Source organism: Xenopus tropicalis, chromosome 1 (assembly GCF_000004195.4).
Source record: "Xenopus tropicalis strain Nigerian chromosome 1, UCB_Xtro_10.0, whole genome shotgun sequence".
In the NCBI taxonomy this organism is placed as follows: Eukaryota; Metazoa; Chordata; class Amphibia; order Anura; family Pipidae; genus Xenopus; species Xenopus tropicalis.
Window position 1 is genome coordinate 65,011,694 of NC_030677.2, and position 21,425 is coordinate 65,033,118.

At 36.5% G+C, this 21,425-nt stretch overlaps 1 protein-coding gene across 1 annotated transcript in view; it reads right to left on the reverse strand.

Annotated features, from left to right (window-relative positions):
• Window positions 1-1,352: 1,352 nt before the first annotated feature.
• Window positions 1,353-21,425, reverse strand: part of fat4 (FAT atypical cadherin 4) — a 163,276-nt gene continuing 143,203 nt past the window's right edge. The window contains exons 10-17 of the mRNA XM_004911117.4: window positions 19,599-19,703; window positions 14,590-14,897; window positions 12,907-12,992; window positions 12,170-12,349; window positions 11,778-11,902; window positions 9,259-9,470; window positions 5,259-5,520; window positions 1,353-4,234 (exon numbers count right to left, since the gene is read on the reverse strand). Coding sequence (XP_004911174.2) covers window positions 2,382-4,234; window positions 5,259-5,520; window positions 9,259-9,470; window positions 11,778-11,902; window positions 12,170-12,349; window positions 12,907-12,992; window positions 14,590-14,897; window positions 19,599-19,703 — 3,131 coding nt within the window. The 3' untranslated portion in view covers window positions 1,353-2,381. The remainder of the gene's footprint in view (window positions 4,235-5,258; window positions 5,521-9,258; window positions 9,471-11,777; window positions 11,903-12,169; window positions 12,350-12,906; window positions 12,993-14,589; window positions 14,898-19,598; window positions 19,704-21,425) is intronic.

A 21,425-nucleotide genomic window follows, 5' to 3' on the forward strand; every position in this document is an offset into this window, starting at 1 on the left:
TTTGTTCTTTATGATATATTTTAAATTAGAACTTCAGCTGATAATAAATGTTCTGCGACCCTTTTGGGCTGTGGCACATGCTGAGATTAGTCGCCCACAACAAATCTCCCTTGTTGCGGGCGACTAATCTCCCGATATGACATCCCACCGGCGAGAATGTACCTCGAGAATAAATTTCGGCGATCATGGCGCAAGAAGGGAGATTTGTTGTGGGAAAAACAGTCCTATTGGGTTTATTTAATCTTTTTTAGTAGACTTAAGGTGGCTATACACGGGCCAAGTAAGCGGATCTTAACATGTATGGGCACCTTTAAGCTAAGGAGATACAAAATACAGAAAGACCCCTTATCTGGATAACACCAGGTCCAAAGCATTCTGGAAAATAGGTAGCTTAGGTACAGCACTGCAACATGGATATGCATTTGAATACCTTTAGAAATGTTTCTATAAAGCATACCTATTCATAAAATTACATATATCTTCCCAACAACAATAAACAATACTAAAGAAAAAAAAATATTCTTTTCAGTTAAAAAAACATGGCAAAAGAAACTTAAAAAAATTATAGGTGGGTACTAAATCCATAGCAACCAATATGATTTTACCTTTATTCTGTAATTGAACACAACTATATGCTTATTTGTTGCTAAAGGCAACTGCACTGGTGCAGTTTACTAAAACCCATTGAAATTTTAGCTCCTAACATGAAATAAAAATATTCTGTAGACCAAACATGACATGCAGCATTGTTAATAAATTTGTCATACGTTCTTTGATAGTAAATTAACTCAATGGTTAGTAATTAACTAAGGACCCAGAAACACTAGACCTAGAAGGGTCTCATGGGTATACACAATTAGATGTTTTACTACAGAAATGTTGCTGGTATACTGGTGATTGGAGGAGGGGGCTCCATTAAATGGTCCACCAAAGTCCATGGACTAGCTACAACCCTGCTACTAGGGGTCTCAGTTTAGTCTTTTAAGGGCACATCAAAGTATGCAATGACTCTCATGGTAGGTTAATTTTGGAAGGACCTGTCCTGTCCCCTTTTACAACATTGTAAAAGCAAGAACAAATTTCTATTGAATTAGTAATGTTTTACATAAGTAGGATCTCCTCATCCAAAGGGAAAAAAAACATAATAAAAGTTGCGTGATTAACATTTTTGCCTTGCAGTGATTGGAGTCTGCAGTTTGATTACCAGCAGAACACTACCAAGGTGAATTCTACTATCATATATTTTATGACTGCTTATAAATTGTTATAATTTCTGACCTGTATTTTCACAGCTATAACATTACAATATAATCCAATAGGCACCGTACAGATCAGATTTCAGAAGGCACAAATGTAAATAAATATTTTAAGTTTATTTTTGACATTTACAAAGAGAAAAGCATACTTGTATGGTACAGTTGTATCAAAATTTAAAAAATATGAATGTTACACAAGTAACAGATTTTTACAGAAAAGCATTTTCTTGCTTTCCCTGAAAGTAAGAAAACTATTCAGCATAGGAAAATATCAATATCAAAAAACATAGCTCAGATAAAAGCAATTACAAAAACAACATTTTTCTTTACCCCACAATACAAATGACATTATCACTAATGTGATATTTCTTAGTTTAAATGTACAAAGGTCCGCAAAGGGATTTATGTAATATCAGAGTTCAATTATATTCTTTCCGTTCGTTGTCTGCAATTTTTATAACTAGATTCCAAGTCACTTTATTAGTGAATATCTGGCAAAAAAAGGAACTGCTGCTCTTAGAAAAATAAATGTTCTCTGTCAAAGTAGCATAGGTTATTTTGAAAAACAGCATCAATTTCACAAAGGGGAATGCATTTTATTAAGAACATATTGTTAAGAAGTTCCTAAAGTGCTGTTCATCTTGAACCTACTGTGCTCCGTTTCTTGAAGGACAACAAACAGCAGCCCTCAAGGTTTGGTCTCCCTAAGCAGTGTTGTAAAAACGGGGCCATTTTCTGTTCTTCAGAGACCGTACCTATTGTAGCATCTCCATGCCTCTTTTAAAAGAACAATATTGTACCCATTCTGAATGAGACATTAAATTGAGGTGTCTCGATTATTGCATTGCGTAACATCACAAAAAAAGTTAGAAAAATCTTTTTTAAAAATGTTGCATGCTGAGTCCTTATTTGTAAAACATGCAGGAGGACTGAATATTGACCAAAATTGCTTTTACATACAGTTCTGTCTCTCCAGCAGCAATATGGTTATTATTTTAAATGTGTCTCCCTACACGATGGACTTTCACTGGCCAGTTGTTAATATGGAGACTTTCATTTGTAAACAACCATAGGTTTTGTGACTGTCACAAGGTTTTTCATTTTAACAATGCAGCTGTAGTTTGTCTATACATATTGTTCTGTATCTCCATCTTTGGGAACTGTATTTGCCGCACTGCCTCCATCGTTATCACTCGCAGTTGCTTTTTCTGGTAGAGATGCCAAATCTTTAAAAACATCCACATAATGCCCAAATCCTGGACCCCAGTTCAAAAGATTGTCCCAATTAAAATTACCAGCTTGCTGGCTAAGCTTCATAGGTAATGTGCTATCAGCTGGTAAAGTGGCTGTTGCAGGCCCACCTTCAGCTCTGCGGCCTGGATATCTCCTAGGCTTTAATCTAGAACCATAATTGTCTTCATCATCTGCATCTGATTCATTTACTTGAGTTAATTTTGGCATTCTTGATGTGTATACCATGGGCTTGTCTCTATCATACTCCATCTCTGAGCAAGTAAATGATTCATGGGAATCACTGTCAGATGATGAGTCTGGAGCTGGAATTCCATCTGCTGGATTCCTCACTCTTGAAAGAGGCCTTTGACAGTCTTCCTCAGAGGAAGATCTCCCATGGTCTGCACTACATATGCTTGGATTTCTTGGTCTAGGTGTATTTAGCCTTTCCACCTCCTCTATAGAAAGCCCTACAGGTGGTCCAGTTTCCAAAGGAATTTGTCCTATAGGTTGTTTCAGACGACTGCCTGGCCTTGAGCTATGACCTGCCATTGTCTGTGGACTTTTGCTTCTCCTTCCTAATCGTGTGGCATAATTAAAAATGCCAGGCTGGCAAACATCATTATGCATGTCTAAAGGGCTGCCTTCCCTTCTTGAAAGGTGTAAGTCTCGTGCAGGACTGCTTCTGTAAAATGTCGAAGACTTGGAAAAAGGTGCTGGACTGTGACGTGATAGTGGATTAGGAGGAGGGCAACCTGCATGGCCCAATGTAGCTGTTCTAAGTCCCTGGCTATATGAACTTTGATAAGTTAGACTGCTTGCCCCAAGAGGGAGTGGTGATTGTCTTGCAAAACCAAGAGGGCTGTGCCTCTGAATAGAAAATTTAGGAGTGTGACTACGGAACTGCTTGTAGTGCTGAATTATGTCAGCATCTGATGGAGCAATACTACTGGCATTCTCTATATCATAGTGTTCTATCTCAGTGTCAGGAACAGCCAGGGGAGCACTTGGTATTATTTCAGTGTTGTGGGATATGTCTGTTTCATCATAGATTAAATATGGATTTTCTCTTTCAATTATATCAGGTTTAGGATTTCCTTCTGGCTGTTTTCGAATAGTCATGTCATCACCATAAGGTGGAATATTGTCAGGATCATCAAAAGCAACATTTTCACTTCCCTTTTTCTTCTTTTCTTTGGGTTTCTTTTCATCATTTGGCACTTTTGCCTTTCTTCCTCTGCACTGATTGCACAGTATCAAGCTAAGGACCAACAAGGCGAGAATGGTAGCACAGCTGCCTACAATAGCTGGAACAGCCCAAAGTGGGAGAGAAATTTCTTCTGCATGTGTATTCAAGACACATACGTGTCCTCCATGTATTCCACTCTTGCATATATTACCTTGGGGGCAAACAATACCAACACAAGCAACAACAGTTTCACACAGGTTCCCTGTGTAAGACTCGGGACAAATACAGGTAAATCCAGATTGTGAATTTGGTTCACAGCTGCCTCCATTTAGGCATGGACTTGAGGAACAGTCTCCAGGAGGAACACAAGAGTATGCATGCCACTGATTTATGCACATCAAGTCTCCCCAGCATGGGTTACTGGCACAAATATTAGGACCTCTGCATCCAATTTTAGCAGCTGAATCTGACTTGGAAATGCTTACGGTGTTGTGTTTCCCACTGAATGGAAGAATTTCCTTATTATATTTCACATAGGCAATGCATCCTTCAAAACCTGCAAAATAAAATAAATACATTTTAATACCTAAAGCATATGTTGGGAAATTATCTACCAAAATACTCCTTTTTATGAATAACTAAATGTCAAGCAGATACCTTATTTTAATTTTCAAATGTATCATTTCCAAAATGTTATAAAAACATTGTTCAGATAGGAAAATAACTATTTATTGAAGCGAAGGTCAGAATATACTATGGCTTTCATCTAATAAAAACACCACAAGTGGTGCACTCCCATAAAATGAAAGAGTATGATTTTATTCCCCTAAAGAAATCAGATACAAAGTGAAATGCATTGGTATTCCAATTATTAATAATTGGAATATAGTACAAACAATTGTAAATGCACTATACAGTATATACTGTGTATATATATTTAATATATCATACTATGATTTTACTCAGCATTCCCCTCTTCTCTTTACACTTAACTATTCATAGTCTGACTAGGATTTGACATTTTTTGCACAAAAACTAACAAATTTGAATTACATTTTTAAAGTTTATTCAAAGTGAGAAAAAAAACTCTAAAATCCTCACAAATTCGAATTTTGATAAATTGGCCCATTAATGAATTCTGATGTGGACTTCTGACCTCAAATGGTATTTGGATGTATACTGATAACACTAAGGACTTTTGGAACTACACGTGGAATAAAGTAGTTCTGACTGTTGAAAATAACACTATATTATATGGATAGAAGGAAGGCTGAGTACAACTACTTAACTACAATAACTTAACTGTTGTTTTTAATGTAAAATATCTACTTCTACTAGCTGCTCAAAATTGAATAGTACTGACAATGTGTTCTAAACTAGGCAGTTTAAATCCATAAAAATAATATTGGCACATTCACGGTGTACTATATTTATTAACCCATTTTATCTCCCATTATCCCAGCTGAAGAAAAAACAACCATGTTTTAATAAATGTGTTTGTAATTTAAGGGAGTTTATAGAAGATCCAAGGTAGTCAACAAATACCACATATTAAATAATGAAACAAAAAACAAATGTACCATTATGGGAACTTTGGGACAATGATCCAGGCTGAATACCTCCAAGCTGCATTTTAAGAACATTTAAGCCTCCAAAATCTTGTGTTATATGGTGTACATCTTTGCTGTAAGCTTTGTCTATTGACAACGAAGTAGTAGAACCATTCTTCTCCATAAATAAGGTATGCCAACGACCATCAGCTATGTAGATCTCTGGAACATTCCTCTCTACTTTCCCTGCCACGCCAGCATCAGATGTGTAGTGCACTTTTCCATTTTTAACCTATAAGAGATTCAGAAAACTTTAATATATTGCACATAAAATACATCGTTGTGATTGTAACTGATAGTACAAGACCCATTGTTTCAGTAGCAAAGCAAAGTAACCACAAATGGGTTCCCTTGTATAAAAACAAAGCTAGGCTTTAATACTTGTTGCCTTTTTACATACAGCAGAAGCAAGACACAATCAGTTCTTCAAAAACTGGTTTTGGAGCAAAGAGTGTAAGTGCAGAGTTTTGCAAAGGGCTGAAAAACATAATATTTGTGCATACTACTAATGGTTTTACTAATCAAAAATGTGAAATTAAACTTCAAATAAATCCATGCTCTTTTACACCAAATTAAAAGTCTTATTCTAAGCTTAAATAAGAAAAACATGTTTGATCTTGAAATATAAAAATAATGAGTCATGATATTCTCCATGGACAATTTTCAGTGATTTTATTATAATAGGTGTTAAATAGAGGATTAGCAAACTTTTGTCTGGCAAATAAAATCCCAGGAGTGCAATATTTCACATTAGATACTGTTAGTTCCAAATTAAGCAAGACTAAGTTTGGAATTGTGCTTGGCATAATAATTCAAAAGAGAAATACAATAAATTCTAGTGTTTGGCATGAATATATAAAATGTTTGAAGGCTGAGCCCCACCAGTACTTAATTCTAAAATATATGTTTTAACTGGCATTTTAAAACTTTGGTTATAGTAAGGAGTGGCTTAATCCGAAAGTCTCTGGACTTAAGATGTCTGGGACTGATTTCTGTGTTGCCTCCTGGAGATAATGGGCAAAGCATTTAATCTCTATCTAGCTTAATCTCCATCCCCCCAAAACCCAAATAGGAAGTGTGTTTACTTCAAAACCTGTATTATTATTTATATATATTAGAAGTCATGATGTATGTCAATCAAATTCCAAAAGGGCTGTGGAGCTAACAGTTGAACAGCAGATTGTAGGCAAGAAATTTAAAACATGGTGGACCATTTGGTAGCTCAGAGCAGCTCAAGATAAATGCACTCAAACATGGGACCCCAGGTATAGGCAGACAACAATCTTTTGCAAGTCCACACAAACATCTATGTTCCAAAAACGCCATAGAGATGTAAATCCAGTTTACTGTATATGTGCCTAATTTGTTTAATGATATGTACTAGCCATTGAATACAGGGGTATACTTTCGGAGAAAGCAATGACCATTGTGTAGCTGCAGAGCCAGTTTGGTATCATTAAAGGGCAGGGGTACACGGGGAGTTTAGTCGCGCTGCAACAAATCTCCATTGTTGTGGGTGACTAATCTCCCCGCAATGCCATCCCACCGGCTAGAATGTAAATCAGCGGTGGGATGGCATACGCGGCACTGCGATTTGCCGAAGTCACCTTGAGAGGATGTCCTGTGTGTCAAAACTAAAAAAGCAAAATCCACAAAAAACCAAAATAACAGAGTCTTCTTGTGCCAAACAGAAGCTCAATACAAAAAAAAAATCATTAGTGTTTTCCCATAGATCCCCAATGAATGATACTGAATGTATCTACCCCATCATAATGTAGGCCGGTAATCTTGGAAAGTCTGTGCAACCCATTTTAGACATCTTTGATTCAAGAATAATTAAAAAACATCAGAGACTTGAAAAAATCCCTCTTACGTGAGGGAATGAAGTTTGCATGTGTTTTTATATTTGTTTAAAGATGGAAGACTTCACGAAGACTCTTATAGGATGAAGCCAGAATTTCCCCCCTATCATATTCCCTACAGTATAAAAATACAGAGCTCTGCACAAGTTACCTTTCCCAGAAGAACCTGATAAGTTTATTCCCTGGCTATGGCTCAGTCAGCCTTGTCATAATTCTAAATGAGTACAGCAGTAATACTGGCAAATCACTTTATTGGACAGGTCACTGGAGAAAAGTTCCAAGTTTCCTTGATTTCTGGGATGTTTCCCAATATATATATCTATATTTTTTTATTATTCGCTTTTACTATGTAGAAAGGATCTTTATTCCAAAGATCCAAGTGTTTGTGAAAACCGAAATGTCTCCTTAGTTTCCATTATGTCATTTGATAAGAGGAATGATTTAAGAATTTAGCTCATGTATTGTTGAATGAAACAGATAAATAGAGAGCAAAATAGAATCATAGCTCAATCAATGGCTGACACTGAACATATGTAAGCCTGCTTGTTTCAAAATCTTAATAGCTATAGTTAACACTTATTTTTCTTATATTAGTGCAAGATAAAGGCATGTGGAAAGAATAAAAGAGAGGAAAAGGAAAGGCAAATAAAACTGGAAACGCAACAGTGGGGGTCATTTACGACCTGCAAATGCTGATGCAGTTGCGCAGCTTTAAGCACGTTGCATGAACTAATCCAATTTAGCAGTTCAGCATTGCTGCACTTTGCACCACTGGATCTATTCTGCCTCCTCCTGCTCAGTGTTACCTATTAATGCAGGGGAACCCTGGATATACCTCCACCTCAAAGGTGGCATAAGTTACAGGGTTTCCAGCAGTCTGTCCTGCAACCGTAATCGAACTTTGTCAGTCACTCGGGTCACTTACAACCACAAGTGCAGTGTGTAAAGGTGGTTTAATTTTGGGCAAGCCCCTCGTTCTCTCTATGAGAGTTCCCTCCCACACTCCAAAATCCATGCATGAAGGTTAATAAAACTGACTATAGTTGGACTATAACAGGAACATTAGATTGTAAGCTCCACTAAGGCAGGGACTTATGAATCCATCATGAATAATGGAAACACTGGAAAATCTTTTGTTTAAAAAAACCCAAAAAACTTTGGTCTCATGTTGTCTATAGTCATTTGCATTTTATGTTCTATATATTTAGCTAAGGGTGAATATATGTTAGGTATATATAAATGTTGCACATGTGGTGTAAATGATGCTAGATAGACTAGTGATTGACTCGATGCCTATTTATATTATTTTGTACAAGTTTAGGCCTACTTTATTCATAACAATGGAAACAGCAACAGAAACAGCAATAGTCAAAATGGCATCACATACATACTATAAAAAGAGGTTTGCAGCAGCCAATAGCCTGAAACTAATGTTTTCTAGAATGAATGATAAAGTAGAGAAACCTGTTTGTTGTGAAACTAAATAATTCAGAAACACTGCAGATTTTGCTAAGAGTCAAATACAAAACATTTCAGAAGAGACTGCAAAGCGGATCTGGAAATCTGCCTGCAGAACAAAGTACCACAGAACCAACTGCAATGAATGACATGGTTAATGAAGATAATTAGATGGTACAGCCTTTGCTGCGGTATTTTACACAGGAAACCAGACTAGCTGCAAATTCACCCAGACCTTTAATGAATACGTTTGTAGCTCAGGAAGTCAAAGGATTGTTGGTCAAAACTAATGTAAACAGAGCAATTCCAGATGACATCAATCCAATAATACATGGGGTGGTTTTCCAGAGTATGGCTGAACTTTTTCACCTCTACAGCTTTCAGATTAAATGTGCCCACAGTCAGTCAGGTATCCAGGCACCTGCACCAGAGTGGGGACTGATAAAACACTGGCTTTACTCCTTTTATCTTGTATATTTCTTTCCTGTGTCTTGTTAATGAAAATAACATCACAATAACATCACGCAGTGAAAAAAGTGTTAAATTAAATAATGGTATTCCATGGATATCTCTAAAGCTATATGGCAACAGTGGAATACATTACAAATTGCTTACTTAGACATTGCATAATTAAGTTAAATAATAGTTACCTTTATAATAGTATAGTTACTGCTTTCATGGATATGAAGCAATAGTCCATTCTCACTTCTAGTCCTGAATTTTATTTCCAGCTGATTCACGAATATCAGATCTGAATCCGCACTCCGTGGTTTAATCAAAAACTCTCGCTTTCTGCTCTGACTCAGAGTGTATTCCAGGTAACCTTTGCTTTCAAGTGACAAGGCTGTATCAGCAGTCATGTCTGAAAAATGGGAAGGGAAACAAACCATTTAACAATTCAATGTTTTGAAAATAATAGTGCAAAAAATGGTATATACATATAACAAATACTTTATAGTACTTGTACAGTCTCTACAGTGTAATAAAAATAAAGTAACTGAATGTAAGTTGTAAGCTATAAAATGAAAGAATGCCCATTGGGAGTGAGCCAGGAACTGGAGGGTTCCTGGCTCACTCCCAGGGTTAAAAGAAGGGAACTAGATTGATTTAAGTTGGGAATTATGGGTGTTGTAGTTTTGTTGTAGCCTGTTAAGAGGGGTGGAGACACAAGGGGTTAAAGGAGAAAGGAAGTGAAGGGGGTGTTCTTTTTAACCTTAAACAGCTCCTGTCCACTGTCCCCAGAGCAAGGGGGTAGCAAACTAGTGGTTGGTATTGGTGAAGTGTCGAAGTGGGAGGGGCTTTGGGGCGGAGACCGGGGATAAGGGTCTGAAGTGTAGAATGTAGCAGGGGGGGGGGGGGTCAGGCCTGGGGCCAAAGTGTTGGAAGGGGCCCAGTGGAAGAAGCGTCATAAAAATGTCAACTTCTGGGTTTATGTGACAAAAAGTCACGTGATTTTAAGTATTTGGTTCCGAATCCTGCTTAAAAGGCTGAATCCTTGCAGAATCCCAGACTGAATCCTGAATTCAGTGCATCCCTGGAGGAAATCTGCACTTAGGAGGAACAACAGGCGGGCCCCTCACTCATGGTTTTAATTGCTTGCAGCCTTCAGAGGTTACAGAAAAGTTTTATTTAATTTTGTTAAATATTGGACTTATTGCATTTACAGTGGCCTTACACTTTACTGATGTAAAGTATTTCATGTAGTACAGTATATTATTAGGGGGCAGAAGCTTGGTGTTGCCAGGAGGGGCCGGTCAAATCGACACTGACCCTGTCATGTACACCCTCTAGTTACTGCTGAACTACACTGTATACAGTATGTAAGTTGTAAGTATCAGCTGTGAGTTAATATGAACAAAGCACCTGAATAAAAAGCAAGTAGTAAAAAGCTATTTTACAGAGAGTTTTAGAAAAAAGAAACACATTAGCTAATATAATAATAAAAGTAATTAAAGGAGATGTAAACCTTCACTTTGCCCCTAGCCCTCCAAATCAGAAATCTCAAACTAAATTCCAGAAGTGTGAGGATTCTCCAGTCAGGCAAAGCTAGAAGTGAGACTATCAGCCAGTTTTTGCTTGTTGTTATTTAATCAAATCAAACAGACACAGAGTTGTTAGGGCTAAGCAAAAATATGGATAATGCCTGCAGTAATAACTGCATGAACAGAACAGGGAGCAGAATGTGAATCGAGCAGTCAGAATTCACACTGGACGATCCACTTGCGTCAGTTGGGTTGTTGTCTCTGAAGACCTGGGTAAAAGTTTTGCGGAGCAATGTTGCCCTAAATACACAGTGCTGGTGTTTCTGGGCTGTAGAAGGTTTATGTCCCCTATAGCAATATTCCTTTGTGTGAACAGATTTTTTCCCAGTAAGAAAAAAAGTATTGCACCTTTGTACCAGTGTGTAGTGCATGCTATAAACATCTGTACTAAAAATGATTATTGTGCACCACAGTTTGCCGTTAAGAAGGTATTTAAAACACAATAGGGTTGATAAAACAAGCGCTATTTATAGCATGCGGTAAAAATTTTATCGCGTTTTATTTTTCGCGGCTTAACGCACGATTCACTAAGAGTATATTTACGTTAATTTAGACGTGATGCTGTTTGCGTTAAGTCGCGATGACTATTTTCGTGTGGTATTCGACGCAACACTCGCTAATTAACGCAGCGCACTACTTGTCACATGCGCTAATTAACGCATGTGCACTACTTGTCACACACACGCCATATTAGCCATATTATATTGTGAATCATGCGTTAGTATTATTTCTGCGTGAGAATTAACGCAATGCACTAAAATTAACGCATTCGGTTGCACGCTATTTAACGCACACGATATGCGACTTAACGCATGCGATACTACTTTAGTGAATCCTGCGGTTTTTTTCGCGTCAATTTTAACGCAAAAAAGCATGCGATAACGCTTATTGCACTTTAGTGAATCAACCCTAATATGCACAGTTCTAATGAATATTACCATAAAAAAAATAATTTAAGTCCTGAACTTGGCAATTGTTTTAAATTTACAACTTGAATTTCATCAACACAGTACGCAATTCATCACTTCAATCAGCAGAGTACAATATTATGTGACAATATCATTTAGATCTATGAAATAAGATTCACTATACAAATGTCTAATGCAGAGGCTTAAAGCTTAACATACATTTTTCACAGTGTTTGCCAGTAAATCCATCTTTACAGTTACACTGTTGCCAAGACCAATTATCCACACAGGTTCCTCCATTCTGGCACATACTTATTGTACACGCACCCTCTACCCTGGGACACCTGCAAGAAAAGAAAATTCATTTTATTGTGTGTTGTGCCCCTGTGCAACTGCCAGATAGAATGGGCGGCATTAAAAAGATTTTTTGAACAGTATTCAAAGAAACAAGCATAATGTGATAATAAATTGTAATGTGGGATGCACAGAAATGAGAATATTACAGTCTGCAGTTATCTGCCTGTACTTTGTAGAATAGGTTTACAATGATGCACGCAAAAATGAGGACTGATTTAATTATAAGATTGCATCTCTTGGCTTGTAAAATTTACCGGTCAAGGATTCCTTGAGCTGACAATGCTTGGCTTGGTTCAAGTGGACGCCCATTAACTGCAAATTCCATTATACAACCTACAAAGTCGTGGCTTTGTACTTGTCCTCTCCTTTGTAGAATTGGTTCCAGGGATCTGATACCTCCTACTGTTATTCTGTTTGGCTGAACATCCAGTGTCCTGTTCCAAGAAGAGGGGGGGAAAAAGAATCACATTTTTAAAGAAATAATGATCATAGCATAAATCGTCCTCCTTTTGTCTAGACAAAAGAAGTTTATATTGTTAACACATGAATAGATATAATTATGTATCAGTCTGTGAAGCCTTTGTTCATTTGCTAATATATTACAGTGCATACAAAATAGTAAGAATGTGTCACAGAACAACCCTTTAGATTGCCTCAAAAATATTAGTAGGAGAAAAAATTAAGATCAAAGATCCAAATGTACCTGAAAGACTTTTGCATTTTCATCTAATATACGAACAATAATTAATACACAAGTATAAATATAGGTATGGGACCTTTTATCCAGAATACTTTGGACCTGGGGTTTTCAGGATAAGACATCTTTCAGAAATTAAGATATTTTCAACAATGTGTTGTGATTTTATAGAAATAAATGAAGTATTTAGTCCAATACAGAAAGACTGTTAACATTTAGCTATCTGTAAAAGATGTCATAAGGGCAGATATATTTGTGTATTAGATTGGTACTTATGTTGGCAGTACAACTTACCAGTCTGTTGAAAGGGCAGCAGTACTGACAGTGCAGTACCCAGGTTCCTGCTCTTCTGAACAAGTATCAACAGTCAAGGATGCAGACTGAAAAAAAGAAATAAATATTAATAAATATTAAATGTGGCTGTGAATGTATGTTTATGATCATGTAGTATGTATTGGTTAGAGCTTCCAACAGAAAAGTAATTTTACCAAGAATCTTTATGATGGTTGAAGAATCACTGCCCTTAACAAAGTTTACTACCTTACCTACTCCATGTCTTGGTTTTTCTTTCCCATATTCAGGGGAGGTATAATAAAAATTTTTACAGAACAATGGATTCCCTGAATATAAAGTGTTTTTAAGGAATGCTTATAAGGTTATCTGTTGCCAGGTTGTTAAGGAAAACATACTAAACCTCATCTATGATTTGCCTGTCCAGTCTGTTATAGATACATTTTTTCCCTGCCTTACCAACATAAGTTAATATGACCAGCATGGTTTTAGGAAATGCTAAAATGCATAGAACTGGGTCTGGATATTTTCATTTGGGACCAAGCGATGTAGCTAAATTGTATACCAGGAACTTTAAATTAATGTGCAATTTATATTATCTTTGCAAATGTCCCTTGTTTAAATTAACAAGCCCCTTTGGGTATTATGTGTTTTTCTAACAGTGCAAAGATAAAGTTAAACAAACAGCTTTATCATCAGAAAGGTAAGTGACGCTTGTGAGAAATTATATAATAAGCAAAGAACCAGCAACATTTACCATAATGATTTATTCAGTCTCTTGACATTGTTCATGTCTCTCAATAAGGTTATATTTCAGTCTGTTATACTGTTGATACTAGGATATTGAATGTTATCAAGGGCTGTGACACACTGGGTGTTTTTCTTTACACCGCTTTTCGAGTGGCAGTTAACTGTGGGAAATCACCATGGGTTGCTTTCCATTTTGTACTATGGAACACTCCCATAGCCTGTCAATCAGCATCAATCTGGGGGAGGTGGGGCCACAAAAAAACTCAAAATGGGCCCACCACTCTGGCCTCAGCCCGCCCCTCTTACGCCCAGCTAAGGGCCCACCACTCACCATAAATAACAGCACCTGCACAGTTATGTATAGCTCAATACATTCCAGCCCCCTAGCGCTCCACCATGTAGCCTGCTTGTGTCGGCCTGTGGGGGACCAATAGGACCAGGGCCTACCAGGTTTTCTCCCAGTACACTGGTGGGCCAGTCCAATCCTGCTGTCAATAAAGCTACATGGGTGAGTGCATGAAAGCAGATCCCCTTTTCTGTGCCTGTGAACAAAACCCAGGCAATGGAGTGTGCCCTTGCTCTAAGAGTAAGTATATTTCATGGGCAAATAGACCTGGATTTATCAACTGATCAGAAAAGTTGCCAATCATAAAAAACTGCCTAGCTGCCTGCAGCTTGTGTCTTTGGTACCTTATTATCAAACTGCCTATGAAACTAATTCACTAGAATCTAGATTTCCCAGAGACTTGACGAATTGTGTTTGTAGTATTTGGTATAGAAACAGAAAAACAAAAAAACTCCCCTTAAAAAACAAAATAGAAACATGACTGTTATTAATCTATTTTCTAAGAATGATTAATTGAACTAACAACAAAGTGATAAGACGTGAGCAAAATACATTAACCAGAGAGAAAATGTTCAGGGAAAGCAAATTACCATTCCAGCCCTCCGGGCAATCACTGTGTGAAACTGTCCATCTGATACTTTCTTCATTGTTGTCAGCCTGTATGTTCCGCTGCCAAGGTTGTACGACAGCCTCATTCTCTCCTCTACTATTTCCAGTGCAAGGAACTCTGCTCCCTCTCCAGTCTGGTTGTCATAGTTGTACAGAAGCAGTCCATTAGTTTTGATAGTAGAAAACTTTATATAAATGTAGTTGTTGTTGGGATCCAAACTGGGAAACTCCATGTAGGACAGTTCTTCAAAGCCATAGCTATTTAATTCACAGTGTTTTCCAAAGACACCTAAGGCAAGGAAATATTGATATTATCACCAAAAACATTCAGTAGCTGAACCTACTTTTTATTTTTTAAAAATATAAATTTCCCTTGTTGAAATAGAGGCAAAACAGCAAAAAATGCAGCACAATCAACATCATTCTGCTGGCCAGACATCAAAACCATAGAGGTAACCATAAAAACGTAAGCTTGAAAAAAGTACAAACTTTGCTTCTCATGGGAAATGTAGTATCTTACATCTGTTGTAAGTTGAAACTCCATGACAGAACTGTTGTTATCAAAAGCTGGAGGGCTGCATGCATTAAAGGATATACAGGGTTATTGAAATAAGCTTAGTAAAAGTTGATCCAGGGACTGGTCCGATTGCCATCTTGGAGTCCGGAAGGTTTTTCCCCCTCTGTGGCAAATTAGCGAGGCGTCAGACGGGTTTTTTTGCCTTCCTCTGGATCAACTAGTAGTTAGGCAGGTTATGTATAGGCATAAAATGTTGAACTTGATATGTGTCTTTTTTAAACCTAACTATGTTACTATGTATATTAGAGAATCATTCAGAGGTGTTTTAGCCAGCCCTGAAAAAGATTAATGCAATGACTACCAGAGAGAGTTAGCGGCATTATTGAGATGAAGTATATAATGGATTGCTATACCATACTATGATATAAGGATTTTGTATGAGGTCTACACAGCCCTTACTTTAACTTTCTTTGTTCCTTTTCTCTTCACTGGATTCTAATCTCCTTTTGTAGGTATAATAAGCTGAATAACCAGGAGACCAATTTAAAAGCAATACACAGGTAAAGAACAGAGAACAAGCGATGGCCTCACAAGCCAGGTATTTGTTACTGTTTTTCTTCCATTGCATGAGAGTCGAAAACACAGCTTCCTGCACTTCATTAATCATACTGTGTCTTTCATTCCTTCTGGTTTCTTAAGCTAACTTTCACATGTTAACCACTGGAATGGATCTCAGGCCAAAAAACTGAAGCTACATTTTTCATCCGAACGCGTTTTGCATGAGCTCTTTTTCAGCATATTTTCCAAAAAACGAGTTTTAATGATGCACAAAAGCTGAGGAAGTTGGCTTACCTTTTTATGCAGTCCTATTAAACCCTAAATCCTGTTCCTATAAATTTTAGCGAAGTATATCAAATAATCTAGTTAAAATTCAAAAGCAAGGTCATCTGGAAATGTACAGGTCTGGCTTATCTTAAATAAGGATATGCACTGCCATATTTCCTCGTAAATCCCAATGATATCAACATACAATAAATGAATAAGGCAAAAGCTGCCTATGGCAGTAAAATGGTAACCATTGGTACTCCAACTGTTACAACTCCCATCAATCCTGATGTTTCTGCTAGCATGCTTGGAAATGTAGTTCTACAAAAGCTGAAACTACTAATACTAATTGGGTTTATTTACACTAGGAAAATCTGAATCTGGGCAGTAATCTATATCAACCAATCAATTATTGATGTTTGTGTACTTAACAATGCTTCATAACTCTGTTATCATTGCAAAAATGTATCTAAAAATATAGTCCAAGCAGAAGCCTGTTCCGTGGGACAAGTGAGTGGAACATGTCTGTGAAAAATAACAGAGCACAAAAGCACTATAGCATATAAAGATTTTAAAACCATTATCTATGGAAATACTAAGGCACCTGCATATGAAAAAACATCCCATGATTCTTTAACAACTAGCTAATATAAGTAGGAGAAATAAGTCAAGTAACCATTGCTCGTACATGCTGAAAGTTAGGTTTAGATGTTAGTATATGTACTACTTCTTCTTGCCAGTTTAGGATAAAGGCAGTTTTCTCACAGCAATACAATATAAAGGCCCCCAAAGTCTGATTTGTGCTGCCTATAAGACACTGCCGTTTGAAATCAATTATCTTTTGAACAAAGCATTTCACAGAAATTAATCTATCATTTTAATTGCCCAGTAAAGCTCTTCAAAAGGGTAAGAGAATCCATTTAATGAAGACAAAAACGAGTTGCCTATCCCATGCTCAGCAAAGCAGGGTTTCAAATGGGCTTCAAGAAAGAAAGCAGCAGGAGACTTACTTGGCCTTTTGTGCTTTGGATAACAGACATATGGGGTAATGTAAGAAAAGGTGCAAAGTTTGCTCAAGTCTAGTAAACTACAGCAACCAATGAGATAATTGTTCTCTAGCATCAGTAAATGCTATCTGCTTGGTAACTAGAACAGAAGCAAACTTTGCACCTTTTATTACCTCCTAAGTACAGCAAATCACTTCAAGTCATCAAGGACCAGGTCTTTTCACAGCAAGGGCATTCTATGGCTTCTTTTGACTGAATCAGTCTTCACTTGATCTCTGTAAGTGACTAAATTAACTGCCTCCTGGGCTAGACAGAAAATTCTGAATCAGGTCATGGATGCAGTGCCTGACTGATGGCTTTGAGCACCAAGTGGTTCAACTGGATATGGCTCACAACTTGGGTGGCCATTTCTGAAAACATCTACTGAACTGGCAACTCAGCCATTGGCTTATTATGTATATGACCAGTTTAAACTTGGTACACGTTAATTAAGGCCTAATGCAAAGCTTCAGCACAAGTATTTTCAGCATTACTATACACGTATGGGACCAGTTATTCTTGAAACCTGTTATCCAGAAAGCTCCAAATTATGGGATGGCCATCCCTATAGACTCCATTTAATAATCAAATAATTACATTTTATTTTAAAAATTGATTTCTTTTTTCTGTAATAATTAAACAGTAAGTTAAACTTGATCCCAACTAAGGTATAATTAATCTCTATTGGAGGCAATTGGAAACAATTCTATTGGGTTTATTTAATGTTTAAATAGTTTTTAGTAGACAAAGTATGGAGATCAAAATTCTGGCAAGACCTGTTATCAGGACCCGACCTGTACTAGTAACTCTTTACCCATTTGGGCTGCATTGCCTGTATTTGTATCTTTCAGACATATAAAATAAAACTATAACTCAGGTGAGAATTATATATTTTTATCTTTCAGATTTTTTTTACTATTTTTAAGATTTGCAATTTTCCTTTCCCCAGATGCTGATATAAAATACTTTGTTCATAGAAATATGGCTTGTTTTTGTTTTAAAAAAATGAGAACAAAAACAGGATAAAATGTGTAGCAAAAAAGAAGCCAATGTGGACTGCACCACTGAAGAACATTGGCTATATTTTCCTCCCTTGTGAGTCCAAAATTACAATAAAAATATGTGCACATTAGCCCTCAGGGTGACCTTGCACTTATATTTCCTTTGCCAGTTTTCCTTTTAGAGAGATTTTACAGGACTATGGTTTAATAATCATTTCCTCAGTGGGATGCATCTACTATCTGTGCTCTCAACAACATCTGCACTATAACTAATTGACTGTTGTATTCTTCAGTATTCCAAGAAATACCAATCACACTGTTGATAAATAAAGTTATAATCTTGTGGAAAAACCTGGAAAACTCTGTCATGAGGTAACTGTATTACAGAGACAATATATCTTTGGCTTTCAAAGAGAATGGAAAGCGATTTGACCAAGTTACTGTTCCAAAATGTATGAAGACATCATTCTAATTATTTAAAGATATCTCTTATTAAACGTCTCAACTGTTTTCTCTCCAGCAGTCAATCTTACTGGCACTTTTCAAAAACTAACTTCCAAATTGAACTCATATTATTTACAATTAAATATGAGATATGATAAAGGTGAGGCTGAAAATAAGTGACCTCATACAGAGAGTAAATTGTGAGGCATAAATGTAAGTCTGGACAGTTACTTGAAGTAATACCTCAAAGACATTTAGTTTTTTTTTTTTTTTCCTTTCTGTTAAATAATCTAGAGCAGTAATCCCCAACCAGTGACTTGTGAGCAACATCACTCATCTTTGATGTTGGGGTTTCCTTGATCTAGACCATTTGTCTTATTCTTTTAGAGAAATCATTATAAACTGCCAGTGATGAGCAAATCTGTCCTGTTTGGCTTTGCCAAAATGTTTGCGAATCTTTGAAGAGATTCGTGAAATGGCGAAAAATCTGTGAAACAACAAAAATATTGAGAGTCAAAAAAAATTGGCACGCGCGTGAAATTTATAAAAATGTTTATCTGTACGCATAATTTTTTTCCCGCAGGACAATTTTTTTGGATCGGGCTGACATTTTTTGCCTTGCAGCAAATTTTTACGTGGCAAATTTTGTCACCTGTTTCATGAAAAACACAAATTTTGCTCATCCCTGTCAGTCCCATTTTCTAGTGTGCTGTAATAGCTTGTAACTTATATGCTTAGCTGTAATCGAAAATACACAATTTTCTCTTTTTAATATAAAAACTGCATTATAATTGTGGTTATTATGAATTTTTTATGGAGGTAATATACAAATATATATGCCATAATGGTAATATTACAGATACTATTTACCCAATTGTAATTTCCAAAGTGATGCTTTACACAGTTAATGCTTGGACTATAATAAAATATGTGAGACCTAAGTGGAAAAAGGTTTAGAACACCTTGTTTAGATATTCATTATATTGGTTATACTTACAGATGTAGTTGCTGCTCTTACTTTTTTTTTATTAACTAAAATGTTACAAAATAACTAGTGGAGGTTCCCCAATGTAAGGATTAATTTTCCAAGGGGGCTCACCTGTCTGTTTACATTTTTATGAGCTTTATTAAATAAAATACAGTTTTATTGTACTCACCAAATGGGCAGTGGCAGTAGTATCCATCTACACCACTTTGGCAGGATGCCCCATTAAAACAGGGGTTGCATTCACAGTAATTAACAGCAGATTCACATAGTTTACCTGCAATTTACAAAAATGAAAAACATAAATAATTGATACAATATATGAATTGTTGTAGTTTACTTTGCACTTTGAAAAACACGATTTAAGGCTCATTTATTATGCAAAAGGAAAAGAGCAAGTTGCATTTTGTACATTGTTCCCAGAAGGGAAAACGGGTAGAAAATGAGGGCAAAAGAATAATAAAAACAGAAAAGTTGGGAGCAGGGGCTAAGTTTAAAGATTAAGCAAAACAGTGAAAATAAATGGCAGGCGAAACAAAGAACGTTTGGAAGAGATAAAAGAGACTTGTGACAGTGGCTGAAAGAAAAGTTATTTAAGAAGAGAGAACCAGTCATGTTAGGGTAAGTGAAAGAGAGAAAACATTCCATAGTGAGTTTTGTGTGTGTTGGCATCCCTGCAAATTCATTTTGTTCTGCTTTCTTGCCTGGGACACAATATTTGAATTCTAGAGTTTTTTGTACTATGTGCTTAAATTCAAGAAAAGCAATACTAGTATACTGCAATAGGTTAATTTAAAATCTACTGATCACATAACCTGTGGCCTTACTGGTCAAGTGGCGTGAACTTTTATAAGATGAGGGCAATGAATGACACTTCCTATTGCATGCATGTGGGCAGATGGAATGGAATGTGTTAAACGCCTCTCTGTCTTGCGTAGTATACAAACAAATGTGTGCTAAATTTTATGGGTACTGTGTCATGATGAAGGTGCCTTCTGTGGCACTGACTTGTTAAAGTAAAACCCACATATGCCAGAACATTGTGGCATAGCCCTCGTTTTCCATTATTTAATGTTCTTTCTTTTTTCTTTTATCTCTTGTTTTGAGAGGATCTCCAAATCCCAACACAAACTGCATGCAAGAGGGTTAAAATTCCATTCCACTTCACCTGTCAGACTGTGACACCTTGACTCAACAGAAAAATACGGCCAAAATAAATAACAACCAATATTGGTTTTTGGATGCTTTTTAAACACATGACTACAAAAGTATTTGAGATATCAGAACCATATTTCCAACCACTGTCTGCCCTTTTTATGAATATACTTTGCCTGCCTTCACATTCCCCAACATATGGAACTACTGCCATTATCATATAAACTGGATGCTATAATGAAAATTCCTACCATTATAATTATGTCCAATGATGTATAAATACATATAATGACTAGATCCACGTTCAAAAATGGTTTCAGTGGTTGGAAGGTTGAAAGCCATTATATTGCTAAATGTATAACAAAAGGAAATGCAGGGAGAGTTTGCTTACAGTAATTGTTAACATGTTCCAGTCCTTCAAAGCTTTGTATTGTTCTTTACTTGCCATTAGCACACATCAACCTTGTCTGCAGCCTGTAACTTTAACTTCTGTCCCAGCAGCAGTATTTTTCTTAGTACTTATGGGCTTAAAGTATAATGCTAGGGGAAAACCTAAACCATATGCATAGCAAAATAATGTCACAGATAAAAGTAGGGGGTGACCATATGAACAGTCAAAAGCTGCCAAATAAATCCCTAAATGAGGTTTAAATAATGAATCCACTTATTTTCTCTGTATAGAAGTAGGTAATTTTCATTGCACAAAAAAAAATTCCTTTCCTGCACTCTACAAAAGATTGCATAAAAAAGTATTGAAATATTTTGGTACTTTTGATAAAAAAAACAAATGTGCCAGTTGGCATAAGGGAATTCAGAAACACTACTATAGTTTATATAAGCAAGG